The sequence below is a fragment of the Bos taurus genome, chromosome 19 (assembly GCF_002263795.3).
Source record: "Bos taurus isolate L1 Dominette 01449 registration number 42190680 breed Hereford chromosome 19, ARS-UCD2.0, whole genome shotgun sequence".
NCBI lineage: Eukaryota > Metazoa > Chordata > Mammalia > Artiodactyla > Bovidae > Bos > Bos taurus.
In genome coordinates this window covers 27,795,507-27,817,807 of record NC_037346.1, presented here as the reverse complement: position 1 = coordinate 27,817,807, position 22,301 = coordinate 27,795,507, and the positions used below count along the sequence as shown (strand labels likewise).

The 22,301-nt window shown below is 49.5% G+C and overlaps 2 protein-coding genes across 2 annotated transcripts; both read left to right on the top strand.

Moving 5' to 3' along the window:
- The first annotated feature begins 5,672 nt into the window (after nucleotides 1–5,672).
- On the top strand, nucleotides 5,673–7,110 carry LOC512248 (dnaJ homolog subfamily C member 8-like). The gene has a single exon (XM_059878492.1). It carries the CDS (start codon nucleotides 5,712–5,714, stop codon nucleotides 6,435–6,437), a length of 726 nt encoding a protein of 241 aa, XP_059734475.1. The 5' UTR covers nucleotides 5,673–5,711; the 3' UTR covers nucleotides 6,438–7,110.
- Nucleotides 7,111–18,538: 11,428 nt separating this feature from the next.
- Nucleotides 18,539–20,787, top strand: VAMP2 (vesicle associated membrane protein 2). The gene is given in 5 exon segments (NM_174483.2): nucleotides 18,539–18,671; nucleotides 19,188–19,308; nucleotides 19,778–19,936; nucleotides 20,026–20,077; nucleotides 20,685–20,787. Coding segments are annotated over 5 exon segments (351 nt in total). The 5' UTR covers nucleotides 18,539–18,669; the 3' UTR covers nucleotides 20,702–20,787.
- Nucleotides 20,788–22,301: the final 1,514 nt, after the last annotated feature.

The window sequence follows — 22,301 nt, the reverse complement described above, 5'->3', positions numbered from 1 at the left end:
TCGGACAAGACTCAGCGACTTCGCTTTCACTTTTCACTTTCATGCATTGGAGAAGGAAATGGCAACCCACTCCACTGTTCTTGCCTGGAGAATCCCAGGGACGGAGGAGCCTGGTGGGCTGCCATCTATGGGGTTGCATAGAGTCGGACACGACTGAAGCGACTTAGCAGCAGCAGCAGCAGCAGAGGGATGGAATGTAATAGAATGGTGCTTGCCAAGGTTGTGGTGGGTGAGGGGGGAGGGAGGTGAGGAAAATGAGTTGTTTAGTGAGTAGTGTTTCAGTTTCAGAAGGTAATAAGTGTTCTGGAGATTGGTTGTATGATGATATGAATATACTTAACCCTACCAAATTAAACAGTTAAAGATGGTTAAAATGAGGTCTTCCCTAGCAGTCCTGTGGTTAAGACTTGGCTTTCCAATGCAGGGGTATGGGTTTGACCCCTGGTCAGGGAGCTAAGATCCCACGTGTCTTGTGGCCAAAAAACCAAAACATAAAACAGAAGCAATATTGTAACATATTCAATGACTTTGAAAATGGTCCAAACTAAAAAAAAACTTTAAAAAAATTCCTTAAAAAAATGTTTAAGATGGTAAGTTTTATGTTATGTATTTTTTACAACTTAAAAAAAAACCCAAAAAGATCAGTGTGGAAAAGGATTAGTCAATAAAGTTTATTAGGGATTTCCCTTATGGTTCAGTGGTTGAGAATCCACCTTCTAAGGCAGGGGGATGCTGGTTCCATCCCCTTAGTGCTGAATCTAAGATCCCACGTGCTGCAGGGCAAAACTAGGCCCATGCTGGCAACTAGAGAAAAGCTCACATGCCACACCAAAACCCAGTGCAGAAAAAGTAAAAGGCAAGGAAAAAAGAGTTTATAAGAACTGAGTAGCCTTTTGGGGAAAATATGGATCAATACCTTATACCAATATGAATGATAGATCAAAGGTTACAGTTTGAAAAATAAAACCACAAAAGCACTTAAAGAAACTTTGACATTTCTAACCTTTTTATTTTAAATAACTTTAGATCATGGAAAACCTTCAAAAATTGTACAAATTTCCCATATATCCTTCACCCAACTTCTCCAAATATTGACATTTTGCATAGCTCTGGTTAGAATTATGGAACAAGGAAGTTAGTGTTGATACAATACTAGTAACTAATCCGCAAGTCTTATTTGAGTTTTTCCAGTTTCCCTATTGATGCTTTTTTTTTTTTTTCTGATTCTGGGTGTAATCCAGAATTTCACATTGCATTTAGTTGTCATGTCTCCTTGCTATGCTATGCTAAGTCACTTCAGTCGTGTCCGACTCTGTGGGACCCCATAGATGGCAGCCCACCAGGCTCCCCCATCCCTGGGATTCTCCAGGCAAGAACACTGGAGTGGGTTGCCATTTCCTTCTCCAGTGCATGAAAGTGAAAAGTGAAAGTGAAGTCGCTCAGCTGTGTCCGGCTCCTAGCGACCCCATGGACTGCAGCCTTCCAGGCTCCTCCGTCCATGGATTTTCCAGGCAAGAGTACCGGAGTAGGGTGCCATTGCCTTCTCCGCATGTCTGCTTAGGCTTTTCCAATCTGAGACAGTCCTTTGGTTTTTTGTTTGTTTGTTTGTTTCCCTCTCATGACCTTGACACATCTGTAGAGTACTATTGAGTTACTTTGCAGACTGCCCCTCAGTTTGGATTTTTCCAGTGTGTTCTCATGGTTAGACTGAGGTTACGCATTTTTGGTAAGAATACCACAGAAGTAAATAGTTTGGAGTGAAGAAGACTTCAACAAAATTCAAGAGTCATAAAATATTGATATGTTTAAATACATACTTAAAATGTTAAAAGTATGTATGGTAAAAAAATAAGCTAAAGTTAAAAGGTAAATGACAGTCTAAAGGAAGATATTTATAACTCATATTAGAAAGGGCTAAATTTGATACATAAAAATGTCCTACAAATCTATAAGAAAAATAACAACTCAATAAAAATGTACAAAAAATTAGGTAGACATTTCACAGAAAAGGAAAGACAAAGAACTCTCAAGTATTTGAAGAGATAGCTGACTTTATTCACCACACGAGAAATGCAGATCATGCTTAACTTACGTCATCAATGACCAAAACAATTTCATAGAGCTGAAGAGGGTATTGGCTTTAAGTAAACAGGCCTCATCTGTTTGTTGGTGAGAGTAACAATTGGTAACACAACCCCATACCCTGGTGCCTCTCACCTTCTGAGATGGCCCACACTCTGTGTAATGAGTGTATAGATCCCTGAATAAACCTTTCATTTTTTAAAAAAAATAACACATCTACCTGAGATCAATTTGCCAATATTCCATCAAAATCACCATCACAAAAACTTAGGATTTACCCTTTGTAGGTCTACAAAGACCAAGACCTACCCTTTGACCTAGGATTTTCACATCTAGAAACTAGCCCGTCACATTGCACACAGGTAGAATCGGAATGTATATATTATTCCTTGTAGCTTTGCTTGTATTGGCAAAAGATTGGAAACGAATGTCTGTCAACAGGGGATTGGTATCATTACATAACCATGAAATACTGTGCAGCCAGGAGCAAAGTAAACTTTATACATGGTTCTGGAGCAATCTCCAAGATACTTAAGTGACAAAAGCTAGTTGCAGAACAGTTCGTGTAGTGGTCTTCCATTTGTGTTAAAAAAGGAAAAAAAAGGAAAAAAAGAAAAAACGGAAAGCAATATGCACAGAGCATCTGGAAGGAGACAACTACTGGGAGGACTGGTGCCTGAGTGGTGGAAGCTGGGGGACTGGGAAAAAGGGTGGGAGAGAGACTTTCTCCATCTGCTCTTTTGAACCATATTCATTAAAAAAAAAAAAAACCTAGTATTTTAAAAGATTGTGAGCCTGCAGCTGCTTCTGTTCCCTGTCTGGAAATGAAGCTAAGGCAGAGGCCAGCAGGGCTGGACATGGAGAAACCAATCACCGATGACATCATATAAGCACCTGGATCCTGCTGTTTCCAGTCACTCTCCAGTCATGTGAGCCCTCAGAGTCTCCTTTCTGGTTTAAGTCTGTCTGAGCTGTGTTGGCAAGTGTCTTGATCACTTGCTCATTACATCCGTCAAAAATCCCGGTGGGTGCTTCTTTTTTTCCCTTTAGTTTTATTGAGGTGTAATCAACAAACATTTCTTTCTTTCTTTTTTTTTTGCTGTGCTTCATGGCTTGTGGGATTTTAGTTCCCAGACCAGGGATTGAACGTGCACCCTCAGCAGTGAATGAGCAGACTCCTAACCATCGGACCACCAGGGAACTTCCCATGCTGTGTTCTCATGAACTCTTTTCTTATATACTAGTGTAGCTCTAGGTGCCAGCATAGTGCCTGGCATAGTAGAGTGAAAGAGTCCTCATTTAATAAACGAGGAAAATGAGGCCCGAGGAGAAAGCAGCTTTCTTGAGGACATCACTCAGACAGAGAGATAGGACCAGAACCCGAGACTCCTGGCTATCAGGTCAGATCAGCTGACTCAATTCAGCAAGTGTTTGATAGAGGAGCTTGCTAACCCCAGTGAATTTCTAATGAATGGAAGGTTGCAGAATGAGAGTTTGGGATCAGGAGGCCTCTCAGGCCTGCCGTGCTGGGTTCTCCTTTGAAACAGTCCTCACTGAGACCATGCTTCACTGTCATTCATTATCTACTTGCCTGTCTGGTTTCTGCGCAGAGCAGGGAGAACTACACAGATTTAAAAGACATCACTTTATTATGTTTTATACAAAAAATTTTTAAGATATTCTATATATATATTAAAAAGTTGACTAACCAACTTTAAAAAAGACCCTATCAAGGCATTTCTCTGACCCTAGGTGTCTCCAGATGTAAAATCAAGACAATATCTACTTTGGGATTTTCCTGGTGATCCAGTGGTTAAGACTCTGCACTTCCAATGCAGGGGATATGGGTCCAATCCCTGGATGGGGAACTAAGAACCCACATGGCGTGGGGCCCTAGTTAAAAAAAAAAAAAGGAAAAAAAAAAATGGTGCCTACGTCACAGGATTGACCTGTGGGCTGATTGGTCATGGGAGGTATTTACAACAATGTTCCTAAAAGCACTGTTGTAACAGTGACAGAATTGGTAACCACCTAAAAGCCAGTCCTTGGACTTACCTGGTGGTCTAGGGTGAAGACTCCACACTCCCAGTGCAGAGGACCCCGGCTGGATCCCTGGTCAGGGAGCTAAGATCACGTTCTCCCACTGGTAGCCAAAAGAAAAGAAAATCCACAGCTGGTCCTTGAGGGAACTAGTTAAAGAAACTGTGGTGAGACTTATAAGCATGGAAGATTGGCCATGAGCATTTGTCTTCTGCGCCTTCCATAACTTAAGTGGATGACGGGAGTCAGACAGGCATATGTCTACAAGGACTAAAGAAACAGTGGATTAAAAGATTTCAACAAGGCTTTGGAGGCTGGACAGGACTAAGGGTGTTGACAGACCCAGACCAAATAGGACATGATGCCAGAAGATCCTGGAGGTCCCCAGACTCCGGGTCAGGGTCTGGCTGAACACAGAGGGGGCTGAGAGCCTGTGTTCAGCGTATTGAGACACTCTGGTCTCCTTTATCCTCTCACATCTGAGTCACGAACACTGCCCCTCCACCTGCTCACTTTGGGGGAGGCTTTGGACTTGGGGACCCCAAGCACCACAGGGGTGAGGCTTGAGGCTAGAAATAGGAACTGCCCTCAAACCCACCCACCCTCCCCGCCACACACACACACACACACACACACACACACACACACACACAGGGCAGAGACAGAGAATGGGGGATGTTTTCCTCTCAGAAAACTGAATGACCCCAGAGAAAGTCTGTCACTTGTCAACATTTGGGAGTCTGCATGAAAAGGCTTCCACTGTGGTACAGCAAAGCCCAGTCAATGAGTGCCCTTCCCCTGCACGTGCACACACACACACACACACACACACAGATCTTCCACTCTGCTTCTTGGTGGCTCCCTATTAAATATTAACAAGAGAACCAAGGACCAGCAGACATTTAAAAAAAGCCTCCAAAATAAAAGAGAGATTCCTCCCATATATTTCCCCCATGTATTAAGAAAGCCTACCAAGAAGTCTGGAAAAAACAGAGATACTAGGGAGCACAAGAGGGAAAAAAAAATGTCTATAATTGGAAAACTGCAGGGAAACTCAATGCATATAGTCTGATACCATTTGTATTTTTCAAGAGGAAATAAGTATCTATGTCTCTGTCTATGTTTGTCTCTGCACTGACCATTTTAGAGGATTTATAAGACTGGAGATAGCAGCTATATGGAGTAGGGGTCTTGCATGGCTCAGGACAAAGGTTTGCTATACATTCTTTTGTACCTTTTAAATTTTGAATGTTACCAATTTCTTAGTTTACAATATAATGCTGAATTTTTAAAAGATAGATACAAAGAGATGCGAGAGGATCTTGCATTTTGGAAATTTTTTAAAAAGATAATCAACATCTATATTTAAGGATATAGAATAGTAGAAAAAAATATAAAACAAGAAAACTTATTTTCCCAAAAGGAGGAATACATGAACACTACCAGAAAGTAAAATAAAAAGACAAAGTGGGGGATATTCAAGAGGACCTCAGCTTTATGTCTAGTGTTCTAATATTTTTTTGAGGAGAATGGAGTCACATTATTTGTGTAATTAAGACACTGGGGGCGGTGGTCGCTGGACCGGGGAAATGGCGGCTCCAGGAGAGAGCGGGGCTTCGGGTGGAGGAGGCGGCACGGAGGAAGCATTTATGACCTTCTACAGTGAGGTGAGACAAATAGAGAAGAGAGATTCAGTTCTAACATCCAAAAATCAGATTGAAAGATTGACTCGTCCTGGTTCCTCCTACTTCAATTTGAACCCGTTTGAGGTTCTTCAGATAGATCCTGAAGTGACAGATGAAGAAATAAAAAAGAGGTTTCGGCAGTTATCCATACTGGTGCATCCTGACAAAAATCAAGATGATGCTGACAGAGCACAAAAGGCTTTTGAAGCTGTGGACAAAGCTTACAAGTTGCTACTGGATCAGGAACAAAAGAAGAGGGCCCTGGATGTAATTCAGGCAGGAAAAGAATACATGGAACACACCGTGAAAGAGCAAAAAAAGCAATTAAAGAAGGAAGGAAAGCCTACAAATGTGGAGGAGGATGACCCTGAGCTGTTCAAACAAGCAGTATACAAACAGACAATGAAACTCTTTGCTGAGCTGGAAATTAAAAGGAAAGAGAGAGAAGCCAAAGAGATGCATGAAAGGAAGCGACAACGGGAGGAAGAGATTGAAGCTCAAGAAAAAGCCAAACGAGAAAGGGAGTGGCAGAAAAATTTTGAGGAAAGTCGAGATGGTCGCATGGACAGCTGGCGAAATTCCAAGCCAATACGAAAGGAAAGAAAGAGAAGAAAAACTGGACCTTTCTGAGACCACCAAAAGTAAAAATGGAGCAGCATGAGTGACCGCCAAGGGTCACGGCCACAGAACCTTCCCCAGCTGTTCCCTCCTGCTTTGAAGGACTCATTCTTTCCTCCCATTTTCACCCCAACATAGAGTAGTATTTGCTTTTTAGTCCATTTTGTTTTCAGTACAATTTAATACCGATCAAAGTAATTATTTTGTACATTGAAATGAGGGGCTCGGTTTAAAAAGAAACCTCCCCCGACCCTCACCCCTCAGACCAACTGGGACCGGAAGGTGCTGCCTTCTCTTCCCACAGCCTGTAACTTAATGTTTTGTACGTCACTGAAGTGTGATGGTTAGAAGCGTCGTGTGTAGTCTGTGGAAATCATCCAGTTAAACACACTGCTGACACTGGCGTTGCCGTGACTCCAGAGACAAGCCTGGGCCACCTTAGGAAGCCCCCTCGCTTCAGTTCCTTGCTTCTGGGTGTGGCGTCCTTCAAAGCCCCAGATCAGATAGGAAGGCCGCCGACACCCAGAGTGGTCACTGGGCGCCCCGACGTCCCTGGAGTCCGGCATGTGCTTTCCCATCTGACTGGCCAACCTGCGTGGCATGAAGCTCCAAGCCACCCAACCTGTTCACTTTCCAAAGAACTAGCCGTGCTCCATCCCGTCCCATGGTGTCCTTGCCTGTCTGCATTTGTTAGTGGTAATATTCTATATGTGTAATAAATTTTTATACCCTAACCAAAAAAAAAAAAAAAGACACTGGGTGGGGGGGTAATCTACATGAAGTTCCTCACAGGCAGTAGGTACTTGGCAGTTTCCCTCCCCTCCAGGAACCCAGGGATTGGCAGGCAGCCCCGAGTCTTCCAGATTGGAGGGCAAAGTCAGAGGTCACAAGGTTTGAGGAGCTGATAGTGAGAGCGGTGGTGCTAAGCCCTTGTCCCCACTCCAGGCAGTGCTCCCTCAGGCCTGCTGCTCCTACTCCAGATTAGAAGGCCTTTTCTGTACACGCTGTGTTGAGGGACACACGGTGTCTGAAATGAATTACTAGTTTGGTCAGGTTTGACTCATGTGGATGGAGCAAGTTCATGAGTCAGTGGGACAATGACCCAGCCTCCTTCAACCCCAACTTCAAAGTCAGTTGTTAGAAAAGGAAAAAGCCATAAAAGAAAACCTTTATTAAAGGTCTCCTTCACGTCGCCTACATCAGAACCATTGGAAGTGCTTGTTAGAAGTGACCCTGGGCCTCCTCCCACATCTTTTGAATGAGCCCTGGGAGTGGGGCCTGGAGATTGATCTGGTGAATGTAGAAGCTAAGATCTCAGTTAATACGAATATATTGATTTTTCTTTTGGTTCAGTGTATCTGGGTCTCCATTCTACCTGCTTGCAGAAAACATTCTCTTAGTCATTTTCAGGTGAACTTAGTCTCCCCACCCCGCCTCTTCTCCTGCTTCCACCACTGATCTAAATTTGGGGAGTACCTTAGCACCATAGCATAGATGGGGTGAGTGGGGAGGGCTGCTCAATGAGAGTCCTCTCCTCCTGATAAATCATCCTGGGTCCCCGCCTCCGTGGATCATATGCGCTCTCATTTCTATCCTGCTGCTGCTGTCCCCAGAATCCAACAGGAAGAGCAATGTGCCAGTTTTCCAAGCCACACTCAGTGGCCTTGGCTCCCCCAGTGTATTTGAGTTCTGTCCCTTCCATATCCCCTGGACTTGGCTGTCCGGGAATGAGAATGACCCCTAAACCTGTGTCTAACATCTTGTCTAATCCTCCACTAGTTGCTCCCCTGCTAGGGTAGGGTGCTGAGGCTGGGTGGGGGTGGGGAGTTCTGCCTGTTTATACCTCCTTTCAACCTCACCTGAGACCCAGAAGCTGTGGCTTCAGAACCTAAAAGCCTGAAATTTGGTATCTTTGTTCTCTGACTAAAAAGTAGAGTAGTCGCAGAGCCAAAAACCATGAGCTATCCTCCCACAGCATCATCTGAGATCATCAGGGGAGTTGCTCTTTTCTTCCTTTTCACAGAGGCTGAGCCACCCAGACATTCCGTGTCAGTGTCTGAGGACCAGGGAAGTGGCTGTACCAGGGACAGGGAGGGAGCTGAGAACATCTTATCTTAGATCTGCTGAGTCCTCACACCCAACACACACTCCCGGGGTTCACTCACCTCCCCCAGACAGCTGGGAAATGACACCTCTGGTGACACAGCCAGTCCCAAGCTTCTGCTGGGAGGGGGTGGGGTGCAGCTCCGGGGAGGTTGTCATACCCCAGGCCCTGGGAAGCCTGGGTTGGGGAGGGGAGAAGCAAGCTCCTGTTTGTCTCAGAGACTATGGCCATCAGCCCCCTTTGCCCCCTTCCAGGAATGCAGTGACACCCCTTTGGGCTGAAGAGGAAAAAAAAAAACTAAAATAGTTGCTTAAGTTTACTGCTATGCTTACTGCTCACCACTTCTGCTTCTGTAAACTGGCCTGCTTATGGCTGCTCACCACCTCTGCTTCTGTGAACCGGCCTATGTGTCAGCCAAACTGCTTAGGTGGGAAAGTCACTAGGACCGGGAAGCCCGCACTCTGGAGGCCACACCTCTGAGCCCGCACAGGTGCTGAATAAACCCTGCTGCTCTCCATCTCCAAGTGTTGCTTGTCTTTTTCCGTCACCGCGGTGCATTGGCCAGGAAACTACAACTGAGCTGGTCCCTTGTACCACCCTTGTCAGGCAACCAGAGGAATCACTGGCCCTGTGACAGACAGACAGGTGCCAACCTGCTGTCAGAGACTGACCCTCACACTGCAGATGGTGACTGCAGCCATAAAATTAAAAGACACTTGCTCCTTGGAAGAAAAACTATGACCAACCTAGAGAGCATATTAAAAAGCAGAGACATTACTTTGCCAACAAAGGTCCATCTAGTCAAAACTACTGGTTTTTCCAATAGTCACGTATGAATGTGAGAGTTGGACCATAAAGACAGCTGAGCACCAAATAATTGATGCTTTTGAACTGTAGTGTTAGAGAAGACTCTTGAGAGTCCTTTGGACAGCAAGAAGATCAAACCAATCGGTCCTGAATATTCATTGGAAGGAATGATGCTGAAGCTGAAGCTCCAATACTTTGGCCACCTGATTCGAAGAACTGACTCACTGGAAAAGACTCTAATGCTGGGAAAGATTAAAGGCAGGAGGAGAAGGGAACAACAGAAGATAATATGGCTGGATGGCATCACCGACTTGATGGACATGAGTTTGAGCAAGCTCCAGGAGTTGCTGATGGACAGGGAAGCCTGGTGTGCTGCAGTCCATGGGGTTGCAAAGAGTCAGACACGACTGAGTGACTAAACTAAACTGACCCTCACACAGGCTGCGTCGGCCATGGCCCACGCCGCTTCCTGCACAGACTTAGCAGGAGAGCAGAAGCTGGTTCCAGAACAGGATGTCAGATGGGTGAGTGCCCTGGGGACATCTGCCCGAGTCAGGACCCTCCATATGGCAGAAGAGGACCCTGATCACCTCCCAGTGACCAGAGGGTCACTCAGAATAGGATTTATTCCCTCGGGTGGTCTGTTAATCCTGGTGTGCAGTGGATGTGTGCTTGTGTTGAACGAGAGCCTGTGCACCACCGTCTTTGACTACAGAGCCTGAGTGAGTTCCAACCTGTGATTCCGCAGTGACCTCATACAGCTTAGGGCAGCACCAGTCTCTGGGGGATCTAAACTCTCCCTGTGAGGCTGGTCCAAGTCAGGGGCTTATACTGACCTGTCAGTGCTAAGAGGAGCCTAAATCTCCACGAGGGGCGCGGCCAGGCAGACAAAAGTGAGTGTTTCCCTTTGTTCATTGTGGGGCACCACCACAGGGTGGGAACTCTCACTTAATGGGCAGTTCGACCTCAAAACCTACTGTTTTAAAATGCATGATTAAAAATGTTAACAAAGGATTCTCTGGAGAATATGGTGTGAAACTAACCCCTGGAAAGCTGCGCACTCTTTGTACCCTAGAGTGGCCCTCCTTTGGTGTCGGATGGTTCCCACAGGGGACTTTAGATGTGCCCACTGTCCGAGCAATATAGAGTTGTGACCTAAGACCCTGGCCATTCAGACCAATTTCCATATATTGACCAATGATTAGAAATCGCCCAGCTAAGGCCTCCCTGGGTTCGGTTCTGTATGACAAGTCAGGGGCAATGTAAGGTTCTTGTGGTTCAATCGGAAAAAAAGGCTTCACGCCAGAAAAAGGAACTGCCTATCCTCCAGGGCGAGGCTGAAGACATGCCTCCAATGCCCCCACCTTACGTCCCTACAGCTCCCCTGCCTGGAGCGGCTGATCTGCAGTTAGCAGACAGTCCACCTTCTTCTGTTTCACCTCCTCCTCCTGATGCTCCTGAAGCCCCAACGACCAGCCACCCCAGGGCCAGTGAGCAGGCATCTCCGGTCAGCTCAAGGGGCAGCTGCCCTAACACTTCAAATGCCTCTAAGAGAGACCCAGAGACTGCAGCGTATTGCCCCTGATGGGACTCTACAAGAGAGGAGAACTGTCTTCTACCACCAACCATTTTCCACGACTGATCTTCTCAACTGGAAGCATCATACCCTCCTCATACTCTGAAAAACCTCAGGTGCTGATCCATTTCCTAGAGTCATTTTCCAGACTCATCGCCCCACCTGGGTGGACTGTCGGCAGCTTCTCCTCACCCTGTTCAACACCGAGGAGCACCAACGAGTCGTGACAGAGGCTCGGGAATGGCTCCAGGGGGTCAATTAGAGGTGGAGAACTGGTATGGGAGGCCTTCCCAGAAGAAGAGCCCCATTGAGACCCCAACACCAAGGGAGGGAGAAAACCGGCTGGACAGGTATCGACAGGCCCTCCTATAGGGAGTAAAAGCCAGGGCTAAGAAACCTACCAACATGGCCAAGATCACTGAGGTGCTGCAAAAAACCAGATGAAAGCCCGGCTGACTTCTACGAGAGGTTATGTGAGGCCTTCACCCCTTTTGATCCTGAAGCCCCTGAGAACCAACGGATGATAAATGTGGTCTTTGTGGGACAGGCCCAATCAGACATCCGGAAGAAATTACAGAAGTTAGAAGGGTTTTTACAGGAAAAAAATGCCACAGAACTGCTAGAAATAGCTAACAAAGTTTGTTGATCGTGACCAAACAGCATGGCAAGAAGCAGAAAAGAGGATGAAGCAAAAAGCTGCACTCTTGGTAGCTGCCCTTTCAAAGCCTGCACCCCAGCGGGGCCACCTCATAAGTCAAAAGGCCCAGACCTGAGAAAGAGGAACTCCCTCAGCCACGATCAGTGTGCCTATTGCAAGGAGAAGGGACATTGGAAGAATGAGTGCCCCAGCCACCCCGAGAAGAAAACCAAAGCAGCAGGCCTGCCGAGCCAATATCAACCCGAGCCACCCAGTGCTAATCTGATCAGGCTAGCTGGAGCAGAATCCGACTAGAGAGGACCAGGCTCTCTCCAACTGGGCCCCCGAGAGCCTATGGTCAGAATTCAAGTAGGGGGCCATCCAGTGGACTTTATGGTGGATGCCCGTGCTGAACATTTGGTGGTCACTCAACAAGTAGCCCCCTTCTTGGGAAAGGAAACCACTATCATCGGGGCCACAGGCGCTCAGACCCACAGGCCCTTCTGTGGTCCTTGACGATGCCAATTAGGGGGCCATGAAGTAGTATTGGGATTCCTCTATCTATCTGACTGCCCTGTCCCCTTGATGGGAAGAGACCTGCTTGCCAAGATGGGGGCCCAAACTTCCTTCTCTGCCAAAGGGTCAGCCCAGCTAAAATAAACAGGACCGCCCTCATCTTTGATTATGACTCTTGCAGTATGGAGAGAAGAATGGTGCCTGTATTCCTCCCCTCCAGAAGAGAGGACCATTCCTCCTGAATTAGAGACTGGATACCCACTAGTTTGGGCCGAGGAGAATCCCTCAGGCCTAGCAAACATCACACCCCCATCCTGATTGATCTCAAACTGGGAGCTCAGCCTGGAAAACTGTGACAGTATTTGACTCCCTGAGAGGCCCAACTGGGAACCCAGGCTCATTTAGACAGACTACTCCAACACAGACTCCTGATAAAATGCCAGCCACTCTGGAACACCCCATTGCTGCCTGTAAGAAAGCTGGGGACACATGACTACCATCTGGTTAAGGACCTAAGGGCTGTAAAAGAGTCAACAATTACTCTGCACCTGTCAGTGCCTAATCCGTACACCCTGCTAGGACTGATCCCCTCCACAACCAAATGGTTTTCCTGCTTGGACTTAAAAGATGCCTTCTTCCACCTCTGTGTCGCACCTGTCAGCCAACCACTATTTGCCTTTGAATGGGAAAATGCACATACAGGAAACAAGGAACAGCTCACTTGGATAAGGCTTCCTCAGGGCTTCAAGAACTCCCCTACTCTCTTCAGCGGAGACTTGGCTGCTGACTTGGCTAAATTTCCTGGACAAGATTTAAGCTGTGCCCTGCTGCAATATGTCAATGACCTTCTGCTGGCCAGCACAACACAGGCTCAATGCCTAGAAGGAACAAAGGCCCTCCTCTCCCTGTTAATGGAAGCTGGGTACCAGGTATCAAAGAAAAAGGCATAAATCTGTAAAAGACAAGTCAAATATCTAGGTTTTAGCATCATGCACGGAGAAGGCAATGGCATCCCACTCCAGTACTTTTGCCTAGAAAATCCCATGTACGGAGGAGCCAGGTAGGCTGCGGTCCATGGGGTCGCTAGAGTCGGACACGACTGAGCAACTTCACTTTCACTTTTCACCTTCATGCATTGGAGAAGGAAATGGCAACCCACTCCAGTGTTCTTGCCTGGAGAATCCCAGGGACAGGGAAGCCTGGTGGCTGCTGTCTCTGGGGTCGCACAGAGTCGGACACGACTGAAGTGACTTAGCAGCAGCAGCAGCATCATTCAGGGCCAGCGGATTCGGAGAACTGAAAGGAAGCAAGCAGTTTGCCCCATCCCTAACCCTACCACTCGGCAGAAGGTCTGTGAGTTCCTGGGAGCAGCAAGGTTCTGAAGGATATGGATCCCTGGATTTTCAGACTTGGCCAGACCCCTATATGAGGCTCTAAAAGGAGAAGAAAAGGCGCCCCTTAAGTGGGACCAAGCCAGGAGGCAGCGTTTCAAACAGTTAAGGCCAAACTTTCCGAGGCCCCAGCCGTAGGACTTCCTGATGCAACCACAGAGTTCAACATCTTTGTTCATGAAAAGAGCAGAATGGCCTTGAGAGTCCTAACCTAAGAATTTGGATCTTGGTAAAGGCCAGTGGCCTACCTGTCTAAACAAATTGACTTATTCACGGCCGGATGGCCACCCTGCCTCTGAGCACTACCAGCCAACACCTTACTGGTGAGGGAAGCTGACTGGGGCAACACTTCAATGTTAAGGTCCCACACTCAGTTGTAACCCTGTCAGATTACAGAGGCCATCATTGGCTCACACATGCACAGATGACTCAGTATCAAGGATTACTATGTGAAAGTTCGCCAGTAAAACTGGAAGTTGTACAAATTCTAAACCCAGCTACCTTCCTACCAGACGAAGCAGGGCCCTTGGACCACAGCTGCTTAGAAATACTAGATGAAGTATATTCTAGCAGACCAGACGTGACTGATAAACCACTCCAAAACCCAGACCTGGTCCTATATACTGATGGTAGCAGCTTCATGGAGACTGGGAAAAGGATGGCCAGGTATGCCGTGGCGTCTGACTCTGAAGTGGTAGAGGTAGAGGTGCTTCCTCAAGAATGGTCAGAGCAGAGAGTGGAGTTGTGGGCATTAATCAGGGCGTTGAAACTCAGCCAAGACTGGTGAGTCAACATCTACACAGACTCACGGTATGCTTTCGCTACTCTACATTTTCACGGAGCCTTATAAAAGGAAAGAGGACTCCTTACTGCAGAAGGAAAGGGGATCAAGAACCAAGCTGAAATCTTGAAGCTCCTGGAGGTAATATGGGGATTGAAGGAAGAAGCAGTTATCCACTGCAAAGGTCACCAGAAGAGGGGGGACCCAGTGGCTAAAGGGAATGCCACGCCAATGCAGTCACCAAGCAGGCTGCCTCAGGGCAGCCGCCAGACAAACCAAAAGTCCTGTTAGCCCAGGAAATATCAGTTGCCCCCAGGTATTCTCCCAAAGAGGAGAAATGGATAAAAACGGAAGTGGGAACCAAGGCCAAGACAGGATGGTGGATCACACAAGACCACCAAGTCTATATTCCAGGGCAGCTACCCTACAAGCTGGTCCACCAACAACATGAACTGACCCATATGGGCAAGACTGCCTTAGAGACCTTGCTGCTGCTGCTGCTGCTGCTAAGTTGGTTCAGTTGTGTCCGACTCTGTGCGACCCCACAGATGGCAGCCCACCAGGCTTCCCCGTCCCTGGGATTCTCCAGGCAAGAACACTGGAGTGGGTTGCCATTTCCTTCTCCAATGCATGAAAGTGAAAAGTGAAAGTGAAGTCGCTCAGTCGTGTCCGACTCTGTGCAACCCCATAGACAGCAGCCCACCAGGCTCCCCCATCCCTGGGATTCTCCAGGCAAGAACACTGGAGTGGGTTGCCATTTCCTTCTCCAATGCATGAAAGTGAAAAGTGAAAGTGAAGTCGCTCAGTCGTGTCTGACTCTTAGTGAGACCTGGCTAGGCGGGTAGGGTACTATCTCATCACTCGCCTCCCCACACTCTGCTCTTCTGTCTCCCAGCGATGTGCAACCTGTTTACAATACAAAGCTCACCAGAGGCCTAGTAGGCCAGCAGGGACCTAACATTGTGGACTATCCCCATTTGAGGATTTGGAAGTGGACTTCACTGAAATCACTCTGAGTCAAGGACTCAGATACCTTTTAGTTTTTATCTGCACCTTTTCGAGGTGAGTAGAGGCCTTTCCTAACTGAGTTGAAAAAGGAAGAGAAGTAACCAAGGCACTCCTGAGAGACATTGTCCCCAGATATGGAATGTCTCTGACCATAGGGTTGGACAATGAACCGACATTTGTAGTCAAGACAGTACAACAGGTGGCAAGGGCTTTGAAGACCCAGTGGAAATTGCAGACTGTTTACCATCCCCAGAGTTCAGGGAAAGTAGAGCGCATTAACTGAACCCTCAAACAAGCCCTAGCTAAACTATGTCAGATGAGCTTACCTTGGGTAGACATGTTAGCCTTGGCCCTCTTGAGGGTGAGATGCTCAACCCAGGCAGGGCTAGGACTCTCACCACTTGAAATCCTGTATGGACTATGGTCCCTGCTAGTTAGCTTAAGGGGAGATGCCAGAGAACTGAGGGACTACATAAGCAGCTGCAAGGGTTAGGACACACCATCTTTCAAATATGTAAGTAGGTAATATAGAATTTTACACATATTCTTATGCATAACAGTACATCTCCACCAACCAGGGGACCAAGTATGGGTAAAGGACTGGAGAAAAGAGCCTTTAAAACACATGTGGAGAGGGCCCTATTCTGTAATCTTAAGCACCCCTATTGCTCTCAAGGTGGCAGGAATATATGTTTGGATCCATCACTCCAGAATCAAACCTGCAGGCCCAACCGATAGCCGAGGGAAGTGGGAAGCAGCCCTCAATCCAGAGGAACCCCTGCACCTGACCTTGCGAAGAAGGAAACAATGACCCCAAAGCCCTGTTCTGGCCACACTGGAAACTGGTCAGTCAAAGTTATGGCTGAAGCTTGAGGAACTGGCAGGACTGGCGAACAACAGATGTACTGGTTATTAATTGGACTGGGATTCCTCCTACTTATTTGAAATAGGACTCTACTCTGTGTCTCCCCTTGAGTGGATTATCATTCAGAAACTTTCCTTCTGCTTTGCCTACCTCTTCATAGCTCTTATTTTTTGGAGTCTCCTCCTACTGTGATCAGCTTAAATATGAAAACAGCATATTTTTGCCTTATAGTTCTGTTAATTTGTAAAATCCCCTCCTCATCTGAGAGTTAGGATGATGGTTGTGAATGTATGGAATCTACCATGAGGAGAAACAGGTCCAATAATTCACTTACTATACATACTAACCAGCCACATGTTATAGTTCAGCCTCTCCATGCACTAGGGAAGGGAAACATTACTGGAAGGGAATAATTAAAGCCTGCAGTGTGAAAGGCCAAACGTGCTATGGATCCCAAGACAGATGGCCTGCTGGACTCGACAGACTCATTCTGGGATGTCAGATGGGGGCAGGAAACAGAACCAGGCTAGGAAGGAAGGAGTTAAAGAGATAGTTAAACGGAAAGGCCTTAACAGACATAGCTAAAAATATCAGAAAGACTGCCCATGTCCCGGTTCAGAACTGGAAGGGATGGGACATAAACGGCCTCTTCGGAGGATGGTTCTCTTGGCTAGGAGGAATTAAGACAATTATCGGGGTAGTCATGGTCATGCTCGCTGGATGCGTGCTTATTTCTTGTCTCATGCCCCTCCTAGTCAGCACTGTAAAAAGTTTCATAGAGACAGGTGTTGAAAGAAAGATAACCACTCAATTACTACATATAAGAGGATACCAGCAGTGAGCAGATGATGATATTCTCTGAGGCTGCAGATGCACCCTGAGTATCAAGAGGGAGGAATGAAGAGAAAAAAAATAAACTAAAATAGTTGCTTAAATTTATTGCTATGCTCACTGCTCACCGCTTCCGCTTTGGTAAACTGGCCTGCTTATTGCTGCTCACCACCTCTGCTTCTGTGAATGGGCTTGCTTGTTGTGTCAGCCAAACTGCTTAGGCGGGAAAGTCACTAGAACCCATAAGCCCGCGCCATATAAAAGATACCCAGAACAAAGCCCAGGTGCTCAGCCTCTGGAGGCGACTCCGACTCCGCTGTGCCTGCACCAGTGCGGAATAAACCCGGCTGTTCCGCATCTCCTCATTCCTTCGCCACGGTTTCTCTAACAGGGCCACTGGGCCTCATTCTTCACTCTTGAGGCTTGTCTTGTCGCAACCCACTAGACAGGCAGCTCATTTACACCCGTCGTCTCCTTCCTGAGGGGCCACTCCTGCTGGAAAGAGCACGGTGGGTAGGTGGGAGATGCTGGGCCGGTTTAGAGGACCTAAACAGAGACCAGGTGTGGAAAGGGCTGTGGATAATTCCCTACCATGTCTTACATCTAGCCATTTAACAAATATAGGTATAGACTAGACACACCTAATACATTTTGGGTCTAGAGGTAGGACAGGAGCTGTTATGTCACACCCATGAGCCTAATCCTTAGGTAAAGTAGTACCAAGTCCCTGGGTACCGCCTGGTGCCGCCCTTGCCCACTTACTCTCCTTCCCGCTAAAGAAAAGCCGAAAAAACAAAATAAAATGCCTAAGTCTTGTCTTTTAGCCCGGTGCCTGGGATCAGAGGTTGAGCCCTCTTCCGGCTGCCAGGATAGCTACTCAACTCTGGGTCAGAGCTAGGTTTCCGCCAGTCTGCGGCCACCACATGAAGCGGCCCCACCGGGCAGCCTCGTGCCCTCCTCCCGGGTTCCCAAGCTTGCCCCACCTCAGTCAGGCCTCGCCTGCCAAGGAACCCTGGTATGAACCTCAGTTGCGAGGAGGGGGTTGCTATCACGGTTCCCAGACCTTCTTTTGGATATCCACTCGCAAGGCAGAGGGTTGAGGATCAATTCCCACCACTCCCAGGATCCCAGCTATTCACATTGCCTCCGACCTGCACTTGCCCCTTCTGATTTCCAACCCCCCTGCCCCTTCCAAATGCTCAAGGCTGCTCAACCCGCACTGGGACGTGGGGGCAGGCTGGGACCTGGGGCTGCGTGGGGTGCGGACAGGTTGAGGGCTTTCACCGAGGAGGAGGATGTGTTTGGGGCTGAAGGGCGCCTTAAGGGCCAGGCGGTGGGGGCAGGAGGACGGCGAGGACGACGGGGAGGGCTGGGGTCAGACCCGGTGGGCTCGTGGTGGGTGTAGGGAGCCCGGCCCCCAGGCTCAGGGTTCGCACGCAGCGAGGGAGACTGAGGCCCTGCGGCGCCGAACCCGCCACCTGGCAGGCCGCGATCCCCGCCCTCGGCGCCCCGCCCCCGCGGCCCGGCGGCCGACTAGTGGCCCGCCGCGCCCCGCCCCCGCCCGCAGTGCCCGGATGTGGGTGACGTGCGGCCGCCATCTTCCCGTCCCGGGCAGCCAGCGCCAGTCGGAGCCAGCTCGAGCCGCCGCCGCCGCCGCCGCCGCCGCCGCCGCCGCCGCCGCCGCCGCCATCACTGCCGCTGCCAAGTCCTCCGTCCGCTGCCCCCGCCATGTGAGTCGGCGCCCGCGCCTGCACCAGGTGGCCGGCACTGGCCGCCGCCCTTAGGCCCGGGCCTGGGGAGGGCCCGGGGTTCGACTAGCGTCCCCCACGCGCCCCGCGTCCCGAGACCAGGCCGGCGCCTGTGACTGCGCGCGGGCATCAGGAGAGCCCCGCGTCCCGGGTTGGCCGCACGGAGGCCGATCGCGGGAGGGAGCGGACTCCCCGTCTGGCCACTCCGCCTCTGTCATCGCTGCTGGGTCCACCCCGGACCGTGTCTGTGAGGTCGCCCTCATTTGACAGGCGGGGAAACTGAGGCCCGAGGGGGAGGGGGCCTTCCTCAAGGTCACGCAGCAGCTCGCCTGCGGGGCCGGACGTAGGCCGGGGCTCGCATCGAGTGGCTTTCTTCCCGGCAAGAAGGAAGGGAGGGACGGATGGAGGGACGGATGGAGGGACAGGCGAATGGGCGGAGCCCTGGCTGCGGGGCCAAGGGCTGCAGGCCTTGGTTCTTAATCCGCCCCTGCCCCTCAGGTCGGCTACCGCTGCCACCGCCCCCCCTGCCGCCCCGGCTGGGGAGGGAGGCCCTCCTGCGCCCCCTCCAAACCTCACTAGTAACAGGAGACTGCAGCAGACCCAGGCCCAGGTGGATGAGGTGAGTAGGGGTGGTGGTGTCAGAAACAGTGGGAAGGATCCTGAGGGTTGACAAACCGGTACGGGGGTCCATCTTGGGTTGGGGGTGATGGCAGTTCATGTTTGGGTACGAAAATATACCATGGTCCGTCCTTGTCAGCATGCAAGTACGGGAGGGCCCGTGGGGATGTTGGTCTGGCTAACCTGGGGTGTTTTCACCCTGGGTGGATGCTCTGGTGAACGGCAGGCTGCTTGAGGCTCGGGAAATAGAGGGTGGTGCTGTGATATCTGAGCGGTCTGGCTACCACATGCACCTGCTGTGTGCTGCTTGCATTTCTCTGGTGTGCTAGGCATGTTCTGTATATGTCCTTGGCATGTTAGCCAGGCCACATGGGGGTGCCTGTTCCCTGTGTGAGCTCATGGTGGGTGGAGGAGTGCCCTTTGAGATGGGCCTTGGCACACACCCCCCTGCCTTGTGGGCCTTCACCCAGGTGGTGGACATCATGAGGGTGAACGTAGACAAGGTCTTGGAGCGGGACCAGAAGCTGTCGGAGCTGGACGACCGTGCCGACGCCCTCCAGGCGGGGGCCTCCCAGTTTGAAACTAGTGCAGCCAAGCTCAAGCGCAAATACTGGTGGAAAAACCTCAAGGTAAGGGTGGAGGCAGGCGGGAGGATAGGGAGGAGGGGGGTGAATGGAGTATCCTGGTCTGTCTCACTGAGCCTCCCTCTCATCCCCAGATGATGATCATCCTGGGAGTGATTTGCGCCATCATCCTCATTATCATCATCGGTGAGTAGGGTGGGAGTGGCTAGGGCCCTTTCATGGAGAGGGTTCCCCTGCGGTTTCTGGGTTTTGAAGGTCATTAACCTAGATTTTAGTATTCAGCAAAAAGCATATATGGTTGCCAACAGCAGTTCTAATTCATCTAGAGCCCCAAACCTTGAAGTTCTTTAGCTTGCACTTTGCCTGATTCTGGGCAATTTCTGTTAAGATTTTCAAAAACAGGAAAGCTGGTGGATCCCCAAGGCTCCCTTGAGGCCCTGTTAGGCCTAAGAGCATAATAGACTGGGAACCTGGAATTGGGGAGTGGGAGAGCAGCAGAGACCGAGGGGCTTGAGAAACAGCTGGGAAGCAAACCACCCCATTGTTTGAGAGCTGTGCTCTCAGAGGATTAGGGGTCTGTGGCCCCAAGGCCATACCATGGAGTTGAGGAGACCTTGGAACCGATCTGTATAGCCTCCTTGCTTTACAGATGAAGAACCAGAGGCCAAGAGGGGAAGGGATGTCACCTAGCTGGGAGGTGGGGAAGGTGGGAGCAGGGCTGGGCTGACACACTGCTTTCTCTCTTTCTCTTCCTCCATTCTCCGTCTTCTTCCTTCTCTTTCCCTCTCCACAGTTTACTTCAGCTCTTAAACCCCTGAGGAGCCTGCCCTGCCCAGAGAAGGGCCTCTCCCCCCAACCCCCAGCCGCTCCTCCACCTCTCAGCCATATCTTCCAGCCCCACCTCCCCCGGATCCGTGTGTGTGTGTGTCGTGTGTGTGCCCCCTTGTAAATAGCCAGCTGTTATTTATACATATATAATATTATATATATTTGGTCTGTTTGTAGTTTTATTACTAGAAGATTTTTTCCAGTTGTCCTTAACACCCCTTCCTGAGGTTCCCATCACTTCCTTTTCCTCTTTCCCTCCTTCCCTTTCCCTCTCTTCCTGACCAACCCCAAGTCCCCTTCATTTGCATCTGCTATGCAATAGTCCCTCTTTCTCTCCTTCCCTTGGATTTAGCTGATCCTTCCTCCCACCCTGGCCTTCCCCATACCTCCACCCCCCACCCCCCATACAAAAAAGACAAAAAGCAACCGTCCAGGCTTCCCTAGGTGCATTTTCTTTGCATCATTGGGAGGCTCTGAGACTGGTCCCTCTTGGTCCTAAGAATCCCATGGTCTTCTGGGAGCTTCCAGCATGTTAATTAGCATCCATTTGCCTACTGACATCCCTTTTGGTTTCCTTTCCCTCATCACTTTTCTGTTCAGTCTTTCAGCCTGTGTTTCTTTTTTACTGAGGATTTAGTCCCTGTTGGTCCTTGTATCACACTTTCATTTGCATGACATTACTTGCAGGTGGTGGGGAGCCTGGGCTTTTGGGGAGCCAGGCTGTTCTGGCCCCCAGAATCACCCCCTCCAGCCCCTCTAGTCCAGTTTGCATCCCCATCCCAATTTTCCAAACCTCTTGTCCCTCCTTTCCCTCCCCCCAGCTGGTGTGTAAGTGTATTGGAGTTCAGTGTGTTATGATGGACCAATAATTCTGCCACTTGGAGTCTCTCCCCACATTCCTGCTCCCCAGTTTTCATGTGGGGTGCTCGGTTGACATTCCCACGAGGTCTCCCTCCCTCCTGTCTGCCTGATCTGCCTCCTCCTCCTCCCATCAGGAGAGTTGGGGGTTGGCCACAATCCGATCTGTTTTGGGAGAGGTGGCTACAGTGTGTGAGGGGGTCATCACTGCCTTGGGGAGGATGGGGCAGGGCATCATCCCCCCAAATCCTGCCTGAAATCTCTGGTCCCACCCCTGCTGGGGGGTGGATTGAAAACCCTTCCTCATATGGGGGGTGTTACCCCATCACTGCCCAGCTCCTCTGACTGCCCCCTTGAATTTAGGGCGGGGGTACTAGTCACTGCCAATATGCATATGGGACTTGCTGGAAGATGGGGATTCTTGCCCCTCTCCAGGGCGGTCAAGCCCAGAGAGAGCTGTCTCCCTCTTAGGTGAAGTGATAAAGGAACGGTCTAATGTCTTTTTAAATGGCACAATTTTAGGGGTCTGAGGGTGAATTCCCTTAACCTGCCACTGGAGGGGACCCCCAAACTCTTTCTTCTCCCCACACTTGAGGTTTTTGTGTGGAGGGGGAGCAGGAAGATCTAAGCTGTGGTGTGAAAGGGTAGGGAGAGATGCTGGGGGTGGGGGTGCTGTGTTCTAGACCCCCCCATATTATCCCAGTATCCCCTGCCCCCCTTCCCT